The sequence below is a fragment of the Talpa occidentalis genome, unplaced genomic scaffold (genome assembly GCF_014898055.3).
Source record: "Talpa occidentalis isolate TD23 unplaced genomic scaffold, MPIMG_talOcc4v2.1 talOcc4.2, whole genome shotgun sequence".
Taxonomy (NCBI): domain Eukaryota; kingdom Metazoa; phylum Chordata; class Mammalia; order Eulipotyphla; family Talpidae; genus Talpa; species Talpa occidentalis.
In genome coordinates, this window is record NW_023602073.1 from 77,111,813 (window position 1) to 77,134,267 (window position 22,455).

At 38.3% G+C, this 22,455-nt stretch overlaps 1 protein-coding gene across 2 annotated transcripts in view; it reads right to left on the bottom strand.

Moving 5' to 3' along the window:
* KHDRBS2 (KH RNA binding domain containing, signal transduction associated 2) overlaps window positions 1-22,455 on the bottom strand; it is a 445,362-nt gene that overhangs the window by 210,167 nt on the left and 212,740 nt on the right. For both annotated transcript variants that reach the window (XM_054698903.1, XM_054698904.1), the window contains exon 4: window positions 21,365-21,511. In XM_054698903.1, coding sequence (XP_054554878.1) covers window positions 21,365-21,511 — 147 coding nt within the window. The remainder of the gene's footprint in view (window positions 1-21,364; window positions 21,512-22,455) is intronic.

A 22,455-nucleotide genomic window follows, 5' to 3' on the forward strand; every position in this document is an offset into this window, starting at 1 on the left:
ACAATAAAGGTCCAATTAGGATTTGGAGAGAGGTTTAGTTTTCGGGTCAATGTTATTTTCTGCAGGAACTTCCCTCTGTCCCCAACTCCCCATCCGACCCCCCATAACACCATGTTAATGCATGTAAATGGATAGTACAAATCTTGAAAGGATTGATATTTTCCAGATGGACTGGATATGGAAGAGCGGAAAATCACTTTAGGTCTGTTAATAGTTGCTTTGTATAACTAGATGCCCTGATAGTTGGAATATAAATATTAATTAAAGTCATATCTTCTTGGAGAGTTGTTCCCTTGATCACTATATAGTATCCAACTTTGTCCTGATTACCTTTTTTAGTTGAATGTCTAGCTTATTGGATATGAGAACAGCAGTTGCTGATTTACTCATTGAGTTATTAGCATGTATGACCTTATTCCAGCATATTACTTTTAGTCTGTTTTTGTCTTTCTATTTTATATGGACCTATAGACATACAAGAAAATCTTGTACCATCACTAATTACAAGAGCAGCGCATTTTAAAACCACAACACTAAGATACCACCACACCCCTGTGAAAATGGTTCATACAAAAAAAAAGAATAGAATTAACATAGGTTGGTGAAGTTAAAGTGAAAAAGTAACTGTCATTCACTGTTGGTGGGAATGCAAGCTGGGAGAGCTCCTGTGGAAAATGATATGGAGATTTCTCAAGAATATAAAAATGGAAACCCCATATGAACCAACAAAACTGCTATTAGATATCGTAATAAAAAAGCAAATCTTATTTCTATAACAACATATTAAATGTGTTTAAAAGCCACTGTTAGGAACTTCTTGGCCCCTTATCACTGTGCTCCTAAATTACAGTGAGGTTTATGTTTTTCCTCTTTGATTGGTTTAAGACTTGGATCTTCATTAAAACAAACAAATCAAGGATTCCCTGTCTCATTATATGTCGGGGCCCAAACTTGAGGCCCAGACCTGAACATCCGGGTTCTTGCCTGAAGCAGGTACTGAATGTTAGCTCCAGGGAAGGTTTCAAGTTTCCTATTGTGATGACTGAACCTTTCCCCCTGCTTGCTACTGTGGCTTGTTTGCATTGGTGGTCTCTCCTTGCTAGAGATAACGAGAGACCTCCTCCTCTGAACCCTATATAACATTGTACACATTCCTGAATAAATGAGACTGGCGATGATCCTGGCTTTGTCTCCACTCCTCGCGTACCCCTGTCCCATACCAAGCCCCTGCTTCCTCCCCTGGGTACCCCGTTGATCTGCCCGGCTGGCCCGGACATTTGGCGCCCAGCGTGGGGCCCGGGTACGAGGAAGAACTTACAGAGGGAGAAGACGCCCGAAAAGGAAGCTAGCTAGCTCAGGAGGAAGCCTTAATGACGTGGGACCCTGCCGCGTCGTGGATAAGGTAAGCTCAGGTACAGCGTCTGAATCATGGGACAGGAAATAAGCCAGCATGAGATATATGTGAAGCAATTAAAAGTGGCACTTAGGACGCGAGGAGTCAGGGTCACAAAAAAGGATCTACTCCACTTTTTTGATTCTGTTCAAGACCTGTGTCCTTGGTTCCCTCAAGAGGGCACAATAAATCAAAAAAGATGGAAAAGGGTGGGGGGAACCAAACAACTGCCTAGAAGTGCTTCTCCCAGCACTACAGGGGCCCCATCCCCCAATGATCGCTGTGAGGACTTAATTCCGTTTCACAGTGATGCGAAGGATGATCCATCCAAAGAAAAACAAAAAAAACCTTTAGAGAAAAATGAAAGGGCCTCTCCCGACCGGCCCAAAATAAAAAAGAAAAACAAAATTTATCCCTCTTTGAGCAAGTTTACTTTTGTAGCTACAAACCCTCCTTGCTCATCTGAAGAAGAGGACGGAGTTTTTCCACTGCTTAACTCCAAAAGCGAAATCAAAGTTGCTTCGCAACCTACCCCCACTATCGCAAAAGGGGAGGATCCTGAGGCAGGCGAAGTAGATTGGAGCAACCTGGAAGAGGAGGCTGCAAGTTTCAATCCCCACTCTCCTCCTTATTACACGGCCGCTGTTGCCTCTGCGCCCTCACAACTCGCTGACCCTAATCTCGACCTTAAAAACCAAAATCGCCCACCTTGAGGAGCGCATGCGCCTACAGGCTCGTTATCATAAACTTTCCCTTCAACTTCAACAAATTCAGTTAACTTCTTCATCCAACTCAGATCCCGCTCCGCCATTATGGGGGAGGGGTGACGCCGAGGCCACTTCAAAGCCGCCGTTAAGGGGCGGGCTTGAAGCTGACGTCACCTTAAAGCCGCCATTATGGGGCGGGGTTAGCGCCGAAGCCACTTTAACTCCTCCCCCGGCTCCCGCGGCTTTGTCTGCTTTCCCGCCTCCCAAGAAGCCCTTTTCCGCGGCTTCTGTCTTTCCTGTTATTGAAGCTCCAGATGTTCAAGGCCACCTCCGCCGCTATCACCAACCACATAATTTTCAACATTTAAAGGAATTAAAAACCGCTGTTACCCATTATGGTGCTAGTGCCCCTTTCACTCTCACAATTCTTGATTCTATTGCAGAAGGGTGGCTCACTCCCCTAGATTGGCAAACTTTAGTAAAGGCTGCCCTTGACGGCGGAGATCATTTACTTTGGAGAACTGAATTTCAGGATCTCTGTAGGGACCTGGCCCGAGAAAATAAACGGGCTGGAAACCCATGGACTTTTGAAATGCTCACAGGCTCATGAGCTTCATCATCTCAACTCTCGCTCATTACTGCTTTTATTTAAAATTACTCGTGACCAAGCCAGACAAATTGTAAAAGCCTGCTCCACCTGCGGGACAGGTCTTCCTGTGCCCCATCTTGGTGTTAATCCCAGGGGCCTCGTCCCCAACGCCCTCTGGCAAATGGATGTAACCCATAATTCTCAATTCGATTCACGTTACTGTGGATACCTTTAGTGGGTTTCTCCTTGCCACCCTTCAAACAGGTGAAATCTCTAGACATGTTATTGCACACCTGCTCCACTGTTTCTCCATTTTGGGGATCCCAAAACATATTAAAACTGATAATGGCCCATGCTATACTGCAAAGGCCTTCAAAATTTTTTGCTCTACCCTGTCCATTCACCACACCACGGGCATCCCTTATAATCCTCAAGGACAAGGCATAGTTGAGCGTGCCCATCTTTCGTTAAAAACCACCATCCAAAAGATTTTACATGGTTCCTGGTACCCCTCTAAAGGTAACCCCCGCAATACGCTAAACCATGCTCTGTTCATCCTCAATTTCTTAAGGCTTGACGCTCAGGCGAAAAGTGCGGCCGATCGTTTCTGGCATACGGAAACGCAAAATCAGTTAGCAATGGTAAAATGGAAGGACCTTTTGGACAATACTTGGTACGGCCCTGACCCAGTTCTGATCTGGGGAAGGGGATCTGTATGTGTCTTCTCACAGACTCATGATGCAGCCCGATGGTTGCCTGAACGGCTTGTCAGACAAATTGATCATAAGCACCAACCCAGGGACATTCAACCTCCCTGAGGTATCTTTTACTTTTGATTTCTTACAGTATGGTGACCGCTTCCTGGCTCATCCTCTATGCTGAGATGTTACTTTTCTCTTCGGCCTTTGCCGGCTTCAAGGATCCAGGCAAGATTGTGCCTTTGACTCAACATCTTCATGGTAAACCTTGTGAGTACAGGTGGGGCTATTTCTCTACCGCTCCTAATGGGTATGTCTCTTACATTACTTGCCCTGGCCACATCACATATTTGGTCACTGTTGCAGGCTCCAGCCGTAAGTCCCGCTATAAATGCCTCCGGACAGCTATAGGTGGCCCCTCACATGGAGGGCAGTGTACCTGCACTTCCTTTGCTGAGTCAGTACACTCCTCGTGTTACTGTTATAGAGCAACCCTGGGGTGGGGGTGGAGTCCACAAAGCCTATATGAAATTAGCTTTGGGACATCCTTTTCCCCCTAACATTACAAGACCTTTTCTGAATGCATGGCCAATAATAATAAGACTTATTATACTGCTGTTCTTATCAGGACATCCCCTGCGAGTCAGCTATAGGCCTCTACCTTGCTGACCACCTGTGGTGCTAACAAAAAGGTGGGTGACACAGTATGCTGGGCAACTACTGCCCCAGTACATGTCACCGATGAAGGAGGTCCTCAAGACAAAGCCAGAAATCACTTTGTCAGTACAGTCTTAAAACAGCTTGCACCACGCCTTCCCCCTGTGCTTAGCTACCATCCACTTGCCCTTCCTGCTGAAAGACAAAAGTTGGGCATTGACTACAATACTTTTAATATCCTCAACTCTTCGTTCAATTTACTTAATTTAACAAATTCCTCACTGGCCAATAATTGTTGGCTATGTTTACAAATGGGTTTCCCTGTGCCTTTAGCCTTTCCAACAACCAATTCCTCACTTGCGCCCTACCATAATTGTTCTTTCTCGGTTCCCATCTTGGTTCAGCCTATCCCGTTTTTTGAGGCGCATTGTTTCACTTCCGATCTTAATACCTCTCTTGACTTGGGCGCACTAGCTTTTTCAAATTGCTCCACTTTTACCAATGTCACCTCTCAGGTGAATTCTCCTCTTTGTCCTCCCGTGGACACTGTTTTCATTTGTTGAAATAACCGGGCGTATACCGCATTGCCGACTAATTGGACTGGTCAATGTGTGTTGGGGTTCCTTCTACCTGACATAGACGTTGTTCCTGGAAGTGAGCCCATGCCCATTCCAACGGTTGACCATTTTTTCAGTAAAAGTAAGAGAGCAGTACACCTAATTCCCTTATTTGCAGGCCTGGGTATAACTGCCGCTGTGGCCTCAGGGACAGCTGGATTAGGCATATCTCTCTCACAATATACTAAACTGTCTCAACAACTTATTAATGATGTTCATGCTCTTTCTAGTACTATTCAGGATCTTCAGGATCAGGTTGACTCCTTAGCTGAGGTAGTCCTTCAAAATCGACGGGGCCTTGATTTACTAACTGCGGAAAAGGGGGGTATTTGCTTGTTCCTGCAGGAGAAATGCTGTTTCTACGCCAACAAATCAGGAATTGTCCGCAATAAAATCCGACAGTTACAAGATGACCTGGAAAGAAGACGCCAGGAACTAGCTGAAAATCCACTCTGGACTGGTCTCAATGGACTCTTACCTTACCTTCTTCCCCTCATGGGTCCCCTATTAACCCTTTTGATATTGGTTGTCGGGGGCCTTACATTTTTAACAAAATAATCTCCTTTGTAAGACAACAGATTCAGGCCCTTCAGGCAAAACCCATTCAGGTACATTACCATAAGTTAGAGATGCGAGATAAGGGAGGCTCTTACTCAGACTTACACTCAGTCTGAAGAAATAAGACTCCCTTCCCCTGTGCGATGGACTGGTCAGCCAATGACGGGTAAGATCGGGGGCAGACTCAAAATGGCTTGAGGTGCTAAATCGCCACACGTCTGTGACTCCTGACGACCTAAGACAGGCGCAGTCCCCGAGGGTTTTTGTCTTTTCGCTCTCTCATTAGAAATAATAGAAAGGAGGATATGTCGGGGCCCAAACTTGAGGCCCAGACCTGAACATCCGGGTTCTTGCCTGAAGCAGGTACTGAATGTTAGCTCCAGGGAAGGTTTCAAGTTTCCTATTGTGACGACTGAACCTTTCCCCCTGCTTGCTACTGTGGCTTGTTTGCATTGGTGGTCTCTCCTTGCTAGAGATAACGAGAGACCTCCTCCTCTGAACCCTATATAACATTGTACACATTCCTGAATAAATGAGACTGGCGATGATCCTGGCTTTGTCTCCACTCCTCGCGTACCCCTGTCCCATACCAAGCCCCTGCTTCCTCCCCTGGGTACCCCGTTGATCTGCCCGGCTGGCCCGGACAATTATACACTGACTGATAGACTAAAACTGGGAGATGAAATATGGAGCCTATAATTAGTATTTAATTTCTTGATCTTTGTTGCCAATGTTTCTCTGTTCACCAATACATGGAAGCATTTCTTCTATTACAATATCATCTATGTTTAATTTATGGTTGTGGATAGTCTAAACAGCGGTAAAGCTTTCTTATTTTTGAGGATGTTAAAGCATTTTCTTGCAGGGGAGAATAAACAATGTAACTACTGATTCTTCAGGAAATAATGTTCATAGAATCATTTCAACTGGAAGTGGAATTTTGGGTGACTGCAATAAAGTAACCTAACATGTGATAGCCCACAATCAATATTCTTCAACCTCATTTTCTTTTCTTTTTTTTTTATTTGCAGACTTTTTAATTTTTTTTTTATTTTATATACTTTTACATCAGTTTTCATTTTTGCACAATGTATGCATTTTCATCTTGGTTATAGTCTCCATACAATTCCCACACCCCTTGTTTTGATCCTATTCTCTCCTCCCCCGCCCCCGCATAATGTGTCTCTGGTTTATAGTTGCTTGTTGATTTTGATTTTTACTTTATTATAATTAGTCTTTTTTCCTGGTCCCTTATTTAGGTTTTCTAAGTTCCTGCTATGAGTGAGTCCATCCGGTAATTTTCTTTTAGTTTCTGGCTTATTTCACTGAGCATGAGCCCTTGTAGCTCCATCCATGTTGCTGCAAAATTGCATAAGTTTATCTTTTTTGATTGCTGAGTAATACTCCATTGTGTATATGTACCACATCTTCTTGATCCAGTCATCTATTTTGGAGCATTTGGGTTGTTTCCATAGCTTACCTATTGTAAATAGTGCTGCTATAAACATAGGGGTGCAGGTGCCCTTTTGAATTAATGTTTCTGTGTCCTTTGGGTAAATATCTAGGAGTGGAATTGCTGGATCATACAGAAGATCCATCTTTAGCAGACTGAGGAATCTCCACACAGCGCTCCATAGTGGTTGGACCAGTTTGCACTCCTACCAGCAGTGCAGGGGAGCTCCTTTTTCTCCATATCCTCTCCAACATTTGTTGTTGCTACTTTTTTTTTAATACGTGCCATTCTCCCTAGTGGGAGAATTCACCAGAGCCAGTAAGATGGTATCTTATTGTAGTTTTGATTTGCATTTCCCTGATTACAAGTGATATTGAACATTTTTTCATATGCCTGTTGGCCATTTGCATTTCCTCTTTGGAGAAATTTCTTTTTAGCTCTTCTGCCCACTTTTTGACTGGGTAGTTTACTTTGTTTTTGTTGAGTATCATCAGCTCTTCGCAGATATTTGCAAACAGTTCTTTATCATTAGTGTTGTGTGCAAAAATTTGGTGGGGTGTCTCTTTGTTTGGTTTACTGTCTTTTTTTGCTGTACAGAAGCTCTTTAATTTGATGTAGTCCCAGCTGTTTATCTTTGCCTTCACTATCACTGCTTTGGGTGATGTGTCTTTAAAAATATTATTGAGTTGTATGCCATGTAGTGTTTCACCTATATTTCCTTCTATATATTTTCTGAAGAAGAAGAAATCAAGAAAACCATCCCTTTTATTACTGAAACAAAAAAAAAAAAATCAAATACTTGGGAATAAACCTAACAAAAGAGGTAAAGGACCTATACAAAGAAAACTATAAAACACTGTTATAAGAAATAGAAGAAGACACAAAGAAATGGAAAGACATCCCCTGCTCATGGATTGGAAGAATTAACATTATCAAAATGGCCATCCTACCAAAAGCAATTTACAGATTCAATGCTATTCCAATAAAAATTTCAATGATATTCTTCAAAGAAATAGAACAAATATTGATGAAATTCATATGGAGCCACCAAAACCCCCAAATAGCCAAAGCTCTCCTGAAAAAAAAAAAGAAGGGTATGGAGGTATCACACTCCCAGACTTCAAGCTATACTAGAAAGCCATGATAATCAAAACTGCATTGTATTGGAACAAGGACAGACACAGACCAATGGAACCAAATAGAAAATCCAGAAATAAACCCTCTGATTTATGGTCAACTAATCTTTGACAAAGGAGCAAACATTACGCACTGGAGCAAAGAAAGTTTGTTCAATAAATGGTGCTGGGAAAACTGGATCGCTACATGCAAAAAAATGAAGCTTGACTACTACCTCACACCAGACACAAAACCAACTCAAAATGGATTAAAGAACTAGATATAAGACCCAAAATCATGTTTATTTTCTTAATAAAGAGTTATACTTTCTCATTTTTTTTATTTACATACATTTAGGGCTAGTTGGCAATAGGCAGTAAAGCTTCATATTTATTCACTGTATACAGAATCGTATTCCTTCTCAATGAGAAAACATCTCATGATGATAATGGGTAAAAATAAATTAAATTCTAACTGTGCTATAATTGATACAACATTTGTATCCTGTTTTACATGAAATTTGAAGTGAGAACTATGCTAAAAGGTAATAAATTACAGTCGTGGTGAAATTAATTCATGGTAAGATAAAAAAATCATTTAAGAAGAGAATATTAAGAAAACTGACTTTTCCATTATAGTTATCTTTTAGGTGGTTTTAAACAAAATGACCTATGCTTCTCAATATAGATCATTTAATTTTTTAACATAGAAAAATTTAGCATTTTAATGTAATTTTAGTCATACATTTTTATAGTCCCTTCTCCCATACTAAGAGTTTGATGCTTCTAATGTAAGACCCTTAATCTAAAATCCATGCATGTGAAAGTCCTGGGCTTTTGAGTTAAATATCAATATAGCTGTACATTTTTATGAATAGAGTATCAGAGGTTTTATCTGATTCGAATGTGATCTCAAAGTTACCTGTGATTTCCCAGGCAGTCAAAAATAAAAATGACAATATACCTTAAGAAGTCAAAGTCCTTATAATGTTATATGATGTGACATTACAATTCTTAATATGTCACGAGTTACATGGTATGCAACATTATCATTATGTTATCATTATCATTCAACCCCTGCCTTTATCTTTCTGCAAGGTGGATTTTGAGAGTGCTGAAAGTCAGTGAAATCAGTGGGATAGGTGAATATTACTGGTTCAGACATTTCATTTTGGCTTGCTGCTCCCTGTCCTGTATTTCAAGAAAATAATGTCCCAAATAGCATAATCAGAAACATTTATTCATTCATATATTTGTACTTTATAAAAGTCAAACTAATTTAAGCAACACTGAGAACATATTTGGACAATTTATTGAAAATCCCTAATACATATTCATTAAATGGATTGGATACTGCTATGAAGTTAGAGCTATAAAAATATGCATTTTAACTGGAATATATTTAAAGGAAAATAGAATCTGTTTTATTTTCTTTTAAAATTTTAAAAAAGTATCTTATTCAATTAAAGTCACCAAATATAGTAACACATATAAAATTATAATATTGCACCAAATATAATTATTATGTTTGAATTATTAGACTGCAATAGAATTTCTTTCCCTATATTTTACAAGAAATATTTAGATGCTTCCATTGAAATTTGAGAAAGAAAAGAAAGGAGAAAGGAAGGAATACACTATAATAGTATAGCAATGAAATTTGAAGCAGAAAATCATTTTATTTACTTCTAAAAGTACTCTGATATTTACATCAGTTTTCTAGTTGTATGCCTTGAATCAGTCATCATAGATTTATACAGGAATAAGAACAAGGGGCAACAGTGGGAGTATAGCTGAAAGGAGAGATTAAAAGGGCCAAGAAGGAGAGTGAGCTTGAGCTCTTAAGGCAAATCAACATGTAAGAAGGAAGAGCCTAGTTAAAACTATGAGGGAGAGGAAGACACTAAGGGCGGAGGGAAAGAAAACTTGGGAAGAAGGTATGAGTGAATAGGCACACAGAGAAAGGTGGATAATTTTAATGTCGAATAAATTTCTCTGCTCTGCATAGGATGACTCAGGATGCAGATATTTGTTTTTCATTTTGTAAATTACCATTTTTTGGTACTTAAAGATATGGTTTGTCCTCAAGTTGGGAGTGAAGATAAAGTGCTCAAGTTGTAATGTTTAAAGAAATCAAAAAAGAATACAGACAAGCAGTCCTTATTTAAAAAATACTCTGTTCAACTGAGTTTTGAGGATGCAGATATTTGTGAGGCTTGTATTATTACTTTCTCTGCTCTTAAGATTTTTCCATGAAAATCTTAGTCCCATCTCTGTCTCTCCATCTCTGTCTCTCACTGTGTGTACGCGTGTGTGTGTGTGTATATATGGTTTCAGTTAAAACTAGTTTTTATTCAAAGATGGAGCTAAGAGAGAGCCTAGCACTTATTTTATGATCATTGCCACCAACAAGAGACATGATTAGTCCTCTCCAGTAGAGTATGAGAGCGATGGAAAAGCAGTTGGGTCCTCATATTTTGATAATTTCCCTGAAGAGGGGGCATCTGATCTGATATATCTCTCTTTTGCTACCTGACCTTGAGCAATTCAGGCAACTTGCTGACCTCTAGTACCATCACTGGCAAATGAGGGGTTAGATTCTACCAGTTTTCAACTCCCTTTTTGGAACTCCATGGCTTTGAAAATTCATTAGGGGAATGGCAAAAATAAGGAATTATTTTCAAGAATTTTCTTCCCAACTATTAATACCTAAATTGCCTTAGAGACCTATCAACTGCCCTAAGATTAAAAATACCTTTCTAGCTCTATTATAAATATATAAATGTGTCTATAGGGATGACAAAGTGGGATAGATTTAATTCCTGCATTAGGGGTATCTAAATAAGGAAGGTTTGAAACAAGACTATCTTTGCTCATAGAAACTAAGATCAATATTGTTATTTTTTTAAAGATTTATTTATTAATTTATATAAGCACTGGCTATAGTCAGAAGTGTGGGAGGGTGAGAGAATTCACCAGAGCCAGAGCAGGGAACAGAACAGCCAGACTGACGAAATACAGTGCTGAGGGAAGGAGCAGCGGGTGCGACAGGAGAGGTCTGCGCACCGATATTGTTATTTTTACAGTATAATTTGTGTTTTTGTCACATTTTAGTTAAGATATCTAAGCTTTGAACAAAGGGACACCTTCCTTGTATCACAAATTTGTGCACTTACTAGGTAATTGTTATTCCTAACCACTGAGTATACCCCTTTAAATAAAGAATACTTCTTACATAATGAATCTTTTTTCATCATGTATAGTTAAGTCTGCATTTAAATAAGTGCCTAGAATAAGTGCCTAGAATAAGATTACACCTGCCCTTTGCAAAAAATAATTTTAGCTGAAATCTTACCCTAAATGTAGCCTGTCTATTTATGAGTTTAAGGAGTGTAGTAATTCACTTTTTACCTGTGAGGTTCTTCTTTCACTTTTAAAACAATTCCTCCCTAAGTCTGATAGCCATTTTTGTTTATAAATCATCTTTTGAATCTTAAATGTTTCAAGCCAGAAGTAGATTTAACTAAGAAGGGAAGGGCAGAAAAGGATAAAGTGTAAAACATCTTGGGAACATGAGCTAAAATCAGATGTTTTCTATCCTTTAGCATGTCCTGGGTAATAGGACCAGAAAGGTTGGATGAAATTATTAGAATACTCTGTTTGCTCAATATTATCTTAACTTAAAAACTAGTTGGGGATTTTGGACTCCTGGATAAGAAATGTGGCTGAAACAACACAAAGTTTCTTAAAATTCTAAGATTCTACTAATGTTGTTATAACAGAAAAACTAAAATTTGCATTTTAGAAAAAATACCCTCTAAAATTCTAAGTTTCAGTATAGAGAAAATAAAAACAGAAAATAAAGGGTATCCAGGAAATGGTAACAATCTAAAGGAAAACAGGTTTTCAAGAAAGTCAAAAGAAGTTTGTACTGAAAAAAAAATTAGTATCAATAGTTATTTCATATTCAGAACAATGAGCTATGTACCGATCATTTCCTTTATATACATTATATAGTGCCATGGTCCTGGTGATTAACTACCTAATGAAAGATGACACTATTACTACCGTCACATATCAATAATTTAACATTTCAGTGCATGTTACTTGACTGGATCAATTTAAGAAGTGTTTCCTTTTTCCATGATGTGAAGAATTAAAATGACTGCATATTTATATTGTCTCTCAAAAACATCATAGTATCCTAACTTTATGTGTTCAGTCATAGGAACCTAAGTACCCATTTTTCTTAATGTTAAAAAGTAGCAACAAAAATTCCAAATATCCCTGATTTCCATATAACCTGATAAATATGCATTTTCACCCTCTGCATGCCAGAAAATACTCTCAAACATCAGCTATTTTAATTTACTTCAATTATAATACCTTTAAACTCCTCCTCTCTTATATTTGCCATTTCATGTGGGAAAACTAGATGAAACTACAAACAAAATAGTGAAGGATACCACTATCAGGAGAAATCTGTCTAATATAGGGCTCTGAAGATAGAGTTTTAAAAAATCACCCTCTGAAATCAGCATTCTTACAAGACCAAATTATTATCCTCTAGTAATTATTGGTAATTATATTTATCTTCAAGCAAAATTAGAAATCCAAATATCCAATGGTAAACACAATATGGAATAGGCAAAGGTGATATTTTTCTGCCTTATTCAAACTAGTTTGTGCCCGGTATCAATAGCTCTGTTATTAAATATATATGGATAACTGGATCAAAGCTTAGACATTCTGGGGTCTCTCTGGTGGCTCAAGGGATTGAATCAGCACTCTGGAGCTGTAGGCAGCCACTGCAGCATGGAGTTCAATCCCCCATGAGGGAGCTAACCCACATGGCACAGCAGACTTCTGCTGTCTCACCTGCTGTTCCCCACAGCAGTGTATTTCAGTCAAGTCGCCTGTTCTGCTACCCACTCTGTCTCTGGTGAATCCTCTCATCCACCCCTACCCTGTACCTCTGGCCTATACCTCAGCTCTTGTATGTATAAATAAATAAAATATATCTTTTAAAAAAACTTAGACATTCTGTTCACCTCCTATTATCTAATGTGGAAAACAATGTTATTGTATGAAAATCATGGATTTTCAGGTAGACTTTGTTTTGCCATTTAATTATTCTCCTTATGTAGCTACATAATATTGATCAGTCTCAATCTCTTCTTCTATATAATAAGCATTATACAACCTTCTCAGCTTTGGGAGGTTAACAAAAGGTATTATCTGTAAGCCATCCACTAGAGCACATGGCATAAATTCCAGACAAATATCACTATAACTTTACTAGAAACAATCTGGAGATAATAGATATACAGAGAAAGGAGAAATAAGCCAAGATAATTTTAATTTATCCATTGTAAAATAGATTCAATATTATCTCAGAATTGGCTATTAATAGAAAATAAAAATTGTTCTTGACATATTTATCACTAAAGTAAACACAGTGAATTTCCAAAGAGGTTTATTATAATACTTCTACCACTAGAGAAAGCCCTTCATTAGTATTTGCATATGATAACTGGACAACATCTGTATCAAACATATGCAACCATCCATGTATCTAGTCTTCAAAGAAGGAGAGGTTCACCAGATGCTATACTGTCTTGTGGAGTATCTTATTATAAATATAGAACTACTGATTTATTAAAAAGTTATTTTGTGTCACATTTATTGTCTAAATTTAGAAGTTCTGCTGACTATAAGGTTACCTGAATGCTTTCTTTTTTAAGCTGTATGTAAAATGAACTATAAAGGGCATTAATTCTGGGAAGATAGTGACCTGACCTGAATACAGCTTCCTTGTAATTTTCACCATTTTCTAGTATGCCAGCATATTTTGGTCTGTGATGCTCAAGCCTATGTGCATGCCAGACTTCAGTTCTCTGGGAGGCCTAGATAACTGAAGAACTAACTAAATAACAAGTTATACCAGTGGATTTTAATACCTATGGTTTGAGTGAGTAGTAGATAACCCCAGAATGTTAATGGTAGATGGGATATTTGGGAAAGAGTTAGGCTTACAAAGATGTATACTTTATTCAAGTACAAAACTGCCATAGAGTCATATAAAAATGCCTTTTCTCCCTGGGCAGCAACAAATCAAAAAGGGCCAGAATGTGTAAGTCCACAAGGCTGGGAAGGTATGGGAGTTTGGAAAACAAGAAAGTATTTTTCAGGTTTTCATGAAGCCACCCCAAACCATATTCCCCACCCGTCCCCCAAGGATGGGTTCCTCAGCTCTTCATCCTCACTCGACAACAAGCACGGCATCACCCGCAGGTGATTTTATGAGACTCACCGGCCTTCGTCAGCTTACTAGTGCTTAACAGCCACTCAGCGCTTCCCAAACTCAGCATCAGTACCAGCTTTTGCCTTCTCAGTTGGCTTTTCTTCTCTGTCTAGCTGCTGGGCATACACAGGCTGCTTTGGCCATTAAGGTCCACTGGCCACCCCCAGATTCCCATCTCCTGGGGTGTACAAACAATCCTCCCCCAGGCTCCCAAAAAATTAACTCGCCAAAGTTCCTCTGCCTTCTGGCTGGATTGTCAGTCCAAATTCATCAGTCTAAGTCCATCAGTCCAAGTCCATTAGGCCTCTCCCTGCATCAGCACTGGCGAGCTCCGAATCATGGTCCTCTCTTCCCTGACGATTCTTGCTGCCTTGGGGGTCGTTGGCTGGTCCTCTTGGGCATCTCCTCCTCCAGGCCTGGTCTCGGCCCGCAGCTCCTGGATATTGTCCATCCCCTGTGCTGCCACAACATGTCCAGTGTTGTCACAGGCTCTCAGTCTGCTACTCCTGAGTCCCTCCAGGTCTTCGGAGGGCTCCATACCCATCTGCATGGATCATCTTGCCGACTTATTCCAATTGTAGGGGCAGGACAGGCCACAATGCAGGTTTTCTGATCCAGCAGACCAGGTAAAGGAGGAGAGAGTCCTGGAGCCCTCAGAGGCTTTTGCAGGCTTTTATTGGGATTTACCAGGCACACGGCAGTCAGGGGTGTTGGGGAGCCAGGAGTCTGGCAGTCCTCCCAGCCCCCAGCAAGTCTTCACTCTGGGTTCTCCGGCCTTCTCTCACATTCTCTCTGCTCTTCTCATGGCTCTTCTTCTCTCTTGGCTTCTCTGCTCCTGCTGGTGTCCTTAAAAGCCCAGTCTTAGCCCAGGTGAATCCCATCTACATATGCCCACACCCTACTCCAGGTGCCCGCCATCAGGCATGCATTCAGGACCACAGGGTTCCGTCTTATATCCTAATGGCGGGAGGGCAGAAAAGCCTGATACTTTTTACCTTACCCTACCTGTGAATTATGTACCACTTTTAACTGCAGGATAAATATTCAGTAATTTTTTTGAAGATTATATAAACTTTCTATTTAAACTTCTGAGATATTCTTTATATTAGATATTGATAAAGTTAAGAGGTGAAAGAGGTATGTTCTTGCATAGAAACCTACATCTTTAGGAATGGCTTATCTTTGATAACACAGGCCATTGTTTAGGAGTGCTGCCAAGCCTTCATATTATAGCATACATACGAAATTGTGAAAGTAGAGCTTTTGATTATAATGTCAGTTAATTGGAAATAAAGGACACATCAAGATGAAATCAAGGTACTAAGATTAAAAAAAATGATTCTGGGCATGTGAAAAGCAAGAATAGCTTATGGGGAAAAAGTAGCACTTCAGAATTAAGAACTCTAATATCAAATGAGATTTGAGATAATTAATAATAAAATTGATTTATAAGATTGAAAGCAGATAATCATGTCCTGATTCTAGATTCATAAAGTGAACATTGATATCTGTACTGGCAAGTAGTCTGACCCAACTTGCAGTAAGACTCATAGAAAAATCACCCTCAAATAGCTAACTATGGCTTCTTTTAGGTATCTTCCAGGTTTCACCAATCAATTACCAAAGCTAAAGTGGGTGGCTTTAATTATAGAAATACTTAAACTGTCACAATATTTTAGTTAGTTACATTATTATTTTTAGTTCTATAGACCTATATTATCTATTGCAATACCTCAGTCAAGAAGAAATATTCACTATTAGAGGATTATTAATTTATCCAAATATAATCAGAATATGATCATGGTGCTATAGCAATACAGGAAACACTTCTGAGTAAGTAATAATTACATAAATACATGTGGCTTTGTGCTTACTGTTATTAGCTACCACACAAGAACAATATAGTCATACAAAAGAAAAAGAGGAATTAATTGATTTGAAGATAAAATCCAAGGAAACTTTTGACATTTTAACAACCACAAAATGAAGGGATTTTATATAGGTTATGGATTCTTTTTCCCTGTCTGCACTGGATTTTTGTTTTGTATTATTACTGACCAGTCTTTAGCTTATAGGATGTTGTTGCTATAAATATTTAGCTCCTGTCATCAACCAGTCAAAATGTATTTGCCATTCCCACACCTTTGTAGGTCTTGCCATTTTTCAGTGTTGGTTTTACTGGGTAGTCGGATTTTGTTTAATACATTGTTTTCCCTACACAGTCACCCCTAAAGGTGAGTATATAAGAGATACTGCCAAATTTTTACTTATCAAATTATAGCATGAGTTTCAAAGATACACTTTTATGTTTATTATCTTCCAAAAGCATATACAATTTTTTCAGTGCATGAAAGTCTGTATTTTCCATCCACTAGACTAAAAATATAGCCTTTGCTTTTCAATTTTACTTACATATATTTACTTTCCTGTATGATTACTATTAGTACTCAGTGTAATTTTCCCATTTCAGAGCCAGGGTGAGTCTTCAAAGAATAAAAGGCAAAAATGTTCTCCATTTGCTTTTACCATAAAGAGGAAAGGGGTTTTATTTTTCCTCTATAGTCAGACTCTTGGTAGGTTCCAATATCTCAAACTTGAAATGATATAATATGCCTAATTGCCCATTTCAGAAATCACAGCTGTCACCAAGACACACAGTCAATCTAATGCAGGAAAGAAATAAACAATCTGGAATGATACAGTTTTTTTCTGTGTTGAACTGACTTAAAGTTTTATATGCAAGACTGGTGAAATGAACAATTACTACACATACCTACACAGTAAAAAAACTTTATATATATATAAAAGTTAATATGTATATGCTTTTTATATATTATACAAACCTCTAGCTATGATCATTAGACTTAAGGCAGGCATGACAAATACTTTTCAAATTCTGTCCACTCTGATAGTATTATAGAGCTGTGATGCTGTTTATTTTTTTTTTAATAGAGGCATTTTGTTTGTTTGTTTTTTATTTATTTATTTGTTTGTTTGTTTGTTTATACATGCACTGGGTACAGTCAGAAGCACGGGAGGGTGAGAGAATTCACCAGAGCCAGAGCAGGGAGCAGAGCAGGCAGAAGGACCAAAGTACACTGCTGAGGGGAGCAGCGGGCGGCAGGAGAGGTCTGCGTGCCATGTGGGACCCTCCTCCTGTGGCAGGAGAGCAGCCGGGGATCGAACCAGCGCCGCAGAGCCCGCAGGCAGCTTCGCAACCCAGCACTCAACTGCTGCGCCACCGGGGAGGCCCAGTAATGCTGTTTATTTAGCATACTGTGCAAGGAATGATTTTGAGGTCCTGGCAGGGCACACAAAAAATGGAGATTGTGATCTCTTAATTCTGTCAAAAATTCTAAAGGACATAATGATGTAATAATATATTTATTATCTGTGACCCTTATCCAATTCCTAGTTTGTGTGGAAGTCCTTCATTCCATCTATACTTAAATGAAAGAATGTATAAATACATTCATATTTATAATCTATAAAAGGATATACAAACAATGGAGAACTTTGCTGAACACATCATAATTTCCAATTATATACTGTTTTGTTTCAGGTGTGGGGGTGAGAGGTTTCACAAGAGAGAGCAGAGAGCAGAACAGGTCAACTGACTGAAATACACTGCTAAGGGGAGCAACGGGCGAGACAGGAGAAGTCTGATGTACCATGTGGGTTAGCTCCCTGGCTGGGGATCAAACTCTTGCTATAGTGGCTATGGATAGCTTCATAGTGCTGAAACTTAAACCCTTGTGCCACCAGGGAAGCCCACTGATTAAATTTAATTGAAGGTAAGAGGCAGTCAACTTAGGAAAATTAATCACTCATTATAAACTAGGTTGAAAAGGAAAGTATTCAGGGATGCCATGGGCTCCATTTACAAACTTAATGTAAATACTGCCCCCTAGAATTGTGCAAGGAACAACCTGCCCAACCACATGCAGCAGTGCTTGTGCCTAAGCTACAGAAGAAAGGAAGGTTTGTAAAACATAGGACAACAATATTTGTTTCGCTTTTGCAGTTTATAAAAGGATGAGGACATCTACATTGTTAATGCATAGCTTAGAATTTCATCTTTTTTTGTCACTCTGTCAAATTACTTATTTAACACCCCAATCTATATTTGTAAGACAAATTAGCATATACAAGGAAAATTTTAATATACAACCCACACAAAGCATTACAAAATTAAGATTAGCAATGTTCAAATTATTGGTATTTTATTGACTTGCCATTCTACTTGTTTTGTTAAGACTCCAGTGACTGAATGAACATCATCAGGCAGGAAATCTTCCCTAGGGCAATAGTTACTATTTTGTCTTCAACAACTGCTGAATTTAAATCATTTAAAATGCTGAATCTCTTTTGTTTCGAACACCTTATAGCACTGAGACATTCTGGGAGGAACTGAATGTTCCAAAGTAAAAGATCTAACCATGGAAAGATATTCCATTTTGTAGGAGAATTACATATCAGCAGAACTCCAAAGGTTTATTTTACATTAGTTTTCTAATGTCTCTTACTGGGTATAATTCTTTACTCACGTTGTTTGTAAGTGTTAATGTCTGTACATTTTAGCAGTTGTGAACGTTAACATTAAGTATGAAAAGAAACCTGGAAAACTATGTGATTTCCTAAAATTAAAAAAAATGGTAAAAATGAATACCTTCCTGAAGATGGATGAAGCAGACAGAACCTTTTCTTGAGGTGGAGGCAATGAAGCAACTGAAAATAACTATCACAAAGAAGTACTTTCACTGATTGCAAAATTGGCTAATATTGAGAGATCGCAGAATGATTATCTTTTATAAACTTATTGATTCAAAAATTTATTCACTTCTTGAGAAAATACTAAGTGCCACTTGTGTGTCTGGTAAAGTTCAAAATTAGGGAGCAAATCAAAGAAACTAGACAATATCTCTGCCCTCATGACATTAACATTTTAGCAGGGATAAAAACAGCAAATAAACAGAGTGTGTGTGTGTGTGTGTGTATACACACACACATAAACAAAATATCTGAAGGTGGTATGAAGTATGAGTAAAAGAAATAAGAAGGCTAGGGATTGATGGAACAGTGGATTTCAGAGTTGAACAGGATGACTAGTGATACTGTTAACAAAATATAACAAGATTGTATAAAAGGCTACTTTTGACTGTGGGGTAAGGAAAGATCGTCCAGCAAAGTTAACATTTTAGCTAAGATCAGAATGACAAGGAGATAGGTAGTGTTAACATTTTGGAGAACAATCTTCAAAGTTCCTCCCAAGTGAAGTCTATACCTGTAGTGCTGGGTGAATGGGAGACAGCATGTCTGCAACACAGTGTGTGAACTGCTGGACAGACAGAGAAAAAATCCCAGAGACAAGTAGTAAGATGACACATTGGCCAACATAACATTTTTCCATCTTTACCTGGATTTGTATTTTGAAGTATTTTGATTGTGGGGTACAAACCCCAAACCTGACCTAAATAGCTACATATGCCTCTGAATCACCCCTGATGATTCTCATTCCCATTCTATCAAACTGTCCAACAAAAAATGTGTCACACATGATGCTAAATAATGGGGATCCAAGAGAGAAACTGCTAAACCTGCTCTCATAGTCTATATTTCAATGGAGAAGATATAAACAAAGCACTATCTGGAAGTCTAAGAAGTAAGGGAGATGTATTGCTGGCATTCATAATAAAAATGTGTTAACCTAGCTTGCAGTCAAGGTACAGATATATATATAGCAATGAAATAGTATTACATTTCAAAAATTGTATCAACTTTCTTCCTATTACAATACTAAAATAGATCAAAACTTACATTTATATCACACTTCTTCATTGTCTATGTCCTTTTATAGACATTTATCACATTTAATATTCACAACAACTGTTATAGAGGCCAATTATAATTACCATTCTTTAAAAGATGAATAAGCCCAAGCTATGAGAATTTAAATGACTTGTTATAGTCATGGAATGAGTCAGTAATGTAGGCAGTCCTAGACCTTTTCTATATCACCAACATCAGCAAAGGCCTGATCTGAGCTAAATATAGTTAAACTGTTTTCTCAATAGCACTAGGTATTTAGTTCACAGGCTAAAAGAAGAGAGCATCCTCATTCCTAAGAAAAATGGTATCAATTTAGGGAGGTGATCAGATAAGCACCAAATAAAAAGTTGTACAGAAATTATGTGCTCATATGAAATTAAAAAAATAATCAGTATGATATGAGATTATCTTATGACCTGTATTGACAGAAATGTTTAAACTGGGCATGTACATAGATTATGGGGTTGGATTTAGATGCTTTTACATTCTGACATTTTCTGGGACATTTCCTTTTCCCATTCTCAAACTCACTTCCAATCAATGACTCTTACCCAACATTTCCTCTGAGGTTATTGCTTAGCTTAGAAATCTGTGTTTTTTCAATGTCCACGTTAATTTTGGTCTCTTTATCTCCCCCTCTCTCTCTCGAAGACTTCTACCCAGTCACTCCAGGAAACTTTACTCAGCTTGCCCTTCTAATTATCTTATTCCCAGCTCTAACTTTGAAACCAACATACATATTTGAAGGACCTCTTCCTAGGATACTTAATTATCAACTTTTATGAAAGCTTCATTCATTTAGCATTCCTCTGTTTCTCAGAACAGTACTAAATTCTTCTCAATCCACAATCCTGAATTTGTTGCCCTCCTATAACAGCAGTTTTTTTTTTCCAGTTTTTGCTTAATGTCAACAAATGCCTGGCTTTATTAATGTTGATTATTTTATACTGTGTTTGATGATGAGCCAGGACCTAGCACACTCTCACATTAAAATGCACTAGCTATTTTAAAACAATATCATTGTCTTATTACATGTTATATATCTAATCTTTTTTCTCCCACTATACATGCAAATGCTCTATATCAATTAAGAATTGCCAACAATATGTATCAGCTAACAAATGATTAAGACAAAAGAGAAAAATATATACGTTCAATTATGTATTTATGTTTATGTGTTGCCTAACCTTCATGGCTATGAACTGGTGCATATATTAATAATGTACTGAAAACAAATACTGCTGTCAAGCCATCATTATGTGGTGATATGCCATTTACCTTGCTAAATGTTTTTTGTAAAGTATTTTATTTTACCTTAATATCAACTCTATGAATAATGAGTTTGCAACACGAGTTTCTTTCTTAAAAGTCAGTAAGATCAAAGGCACATGTTTAAAAAAGAAGCTGATGAAAAACATCCGTATAAAAACTGAAAACCACTTACGGGAACCAGGAATTTTTTAATCTCTTCCAACGCATGACTCATACGTGAATAAGCTTCCCCAGGTGGAGCAAAGACTTCAATTAATACATGAAGCTCATCACTCAAGTGGGCATATTTGGCTTCTCCACTCTTCCTTAGTTCTTCTTCCTGTGAAAGAGGGTATTTTTAGAAATACAAATCTACTCATTTTGCATTGATTTAACATTTACTGAGAATATGACAAAAGGGTATAATCTAAGCAAATTTACCATAAGTAGAAACCCTTTGAGAAATAAAAATCTGGTACCAGCCATTTAAAGATTTTAAAATTATTTTTGAGTGTTTCAATGATTTAAAAAAAAAAAAACCTGGCATAATTATCATCTACAACAGATTTTAATCAGCTAAATGAAGACACAGCGTCTGAAAAGAAATTTCAGATACACCATTAACACTTTAGGCTCCAACACTACATTCTGAAAGAAAAGGATTGTTTTTATGTCTGATGAGCAATACGTTGCAGATAATAAGACAAAGAGTATTACTTTTCTTTAAGGAAACCACAGCTTCTAGTTATTCTTGAAGAAATGGTAGATGGTTACTTGTTCTCTAGAGTTGAGTTAAGTAGGAAAAACCACTGTAGGCTTTGCACTGCACTGTATAGGCCCTGGAGGAAAACAGCATTTTCTCAGACTGTTTCTCAGGTGGCCTAGTAGATAGCATGTAGCCTTGAGATGCAGTCCATATGTGAAGAGAGCATTAAATAACATCTAACCTTGATATACAGTTCTCATGACAAAACATATTTCTGTAAAGTAGGCCTAAACTTGGCCTTGTGCCCATTTTGTCTACAAATCACATAAAAGCTAACAGGGCTCCTCTGTGGGCCTCTCATGGCCACACACTGGGCACAGGACACTGCTGCAGCTGGACACCAGGGGGGCTGCAGCTGCTGGATGCTGCCACTGTTGCTATCTGTGTATCTCCCCTGCCTCATGATATAGACTTGTTCCTGCACCCCACATATGGCCTTCACTACCTTTTTTCTCATCTGCTGCCATCAAGACTGGGCAAGCTTGTAGCTGAGGCCCGACACTCATATTCTAGTCAAT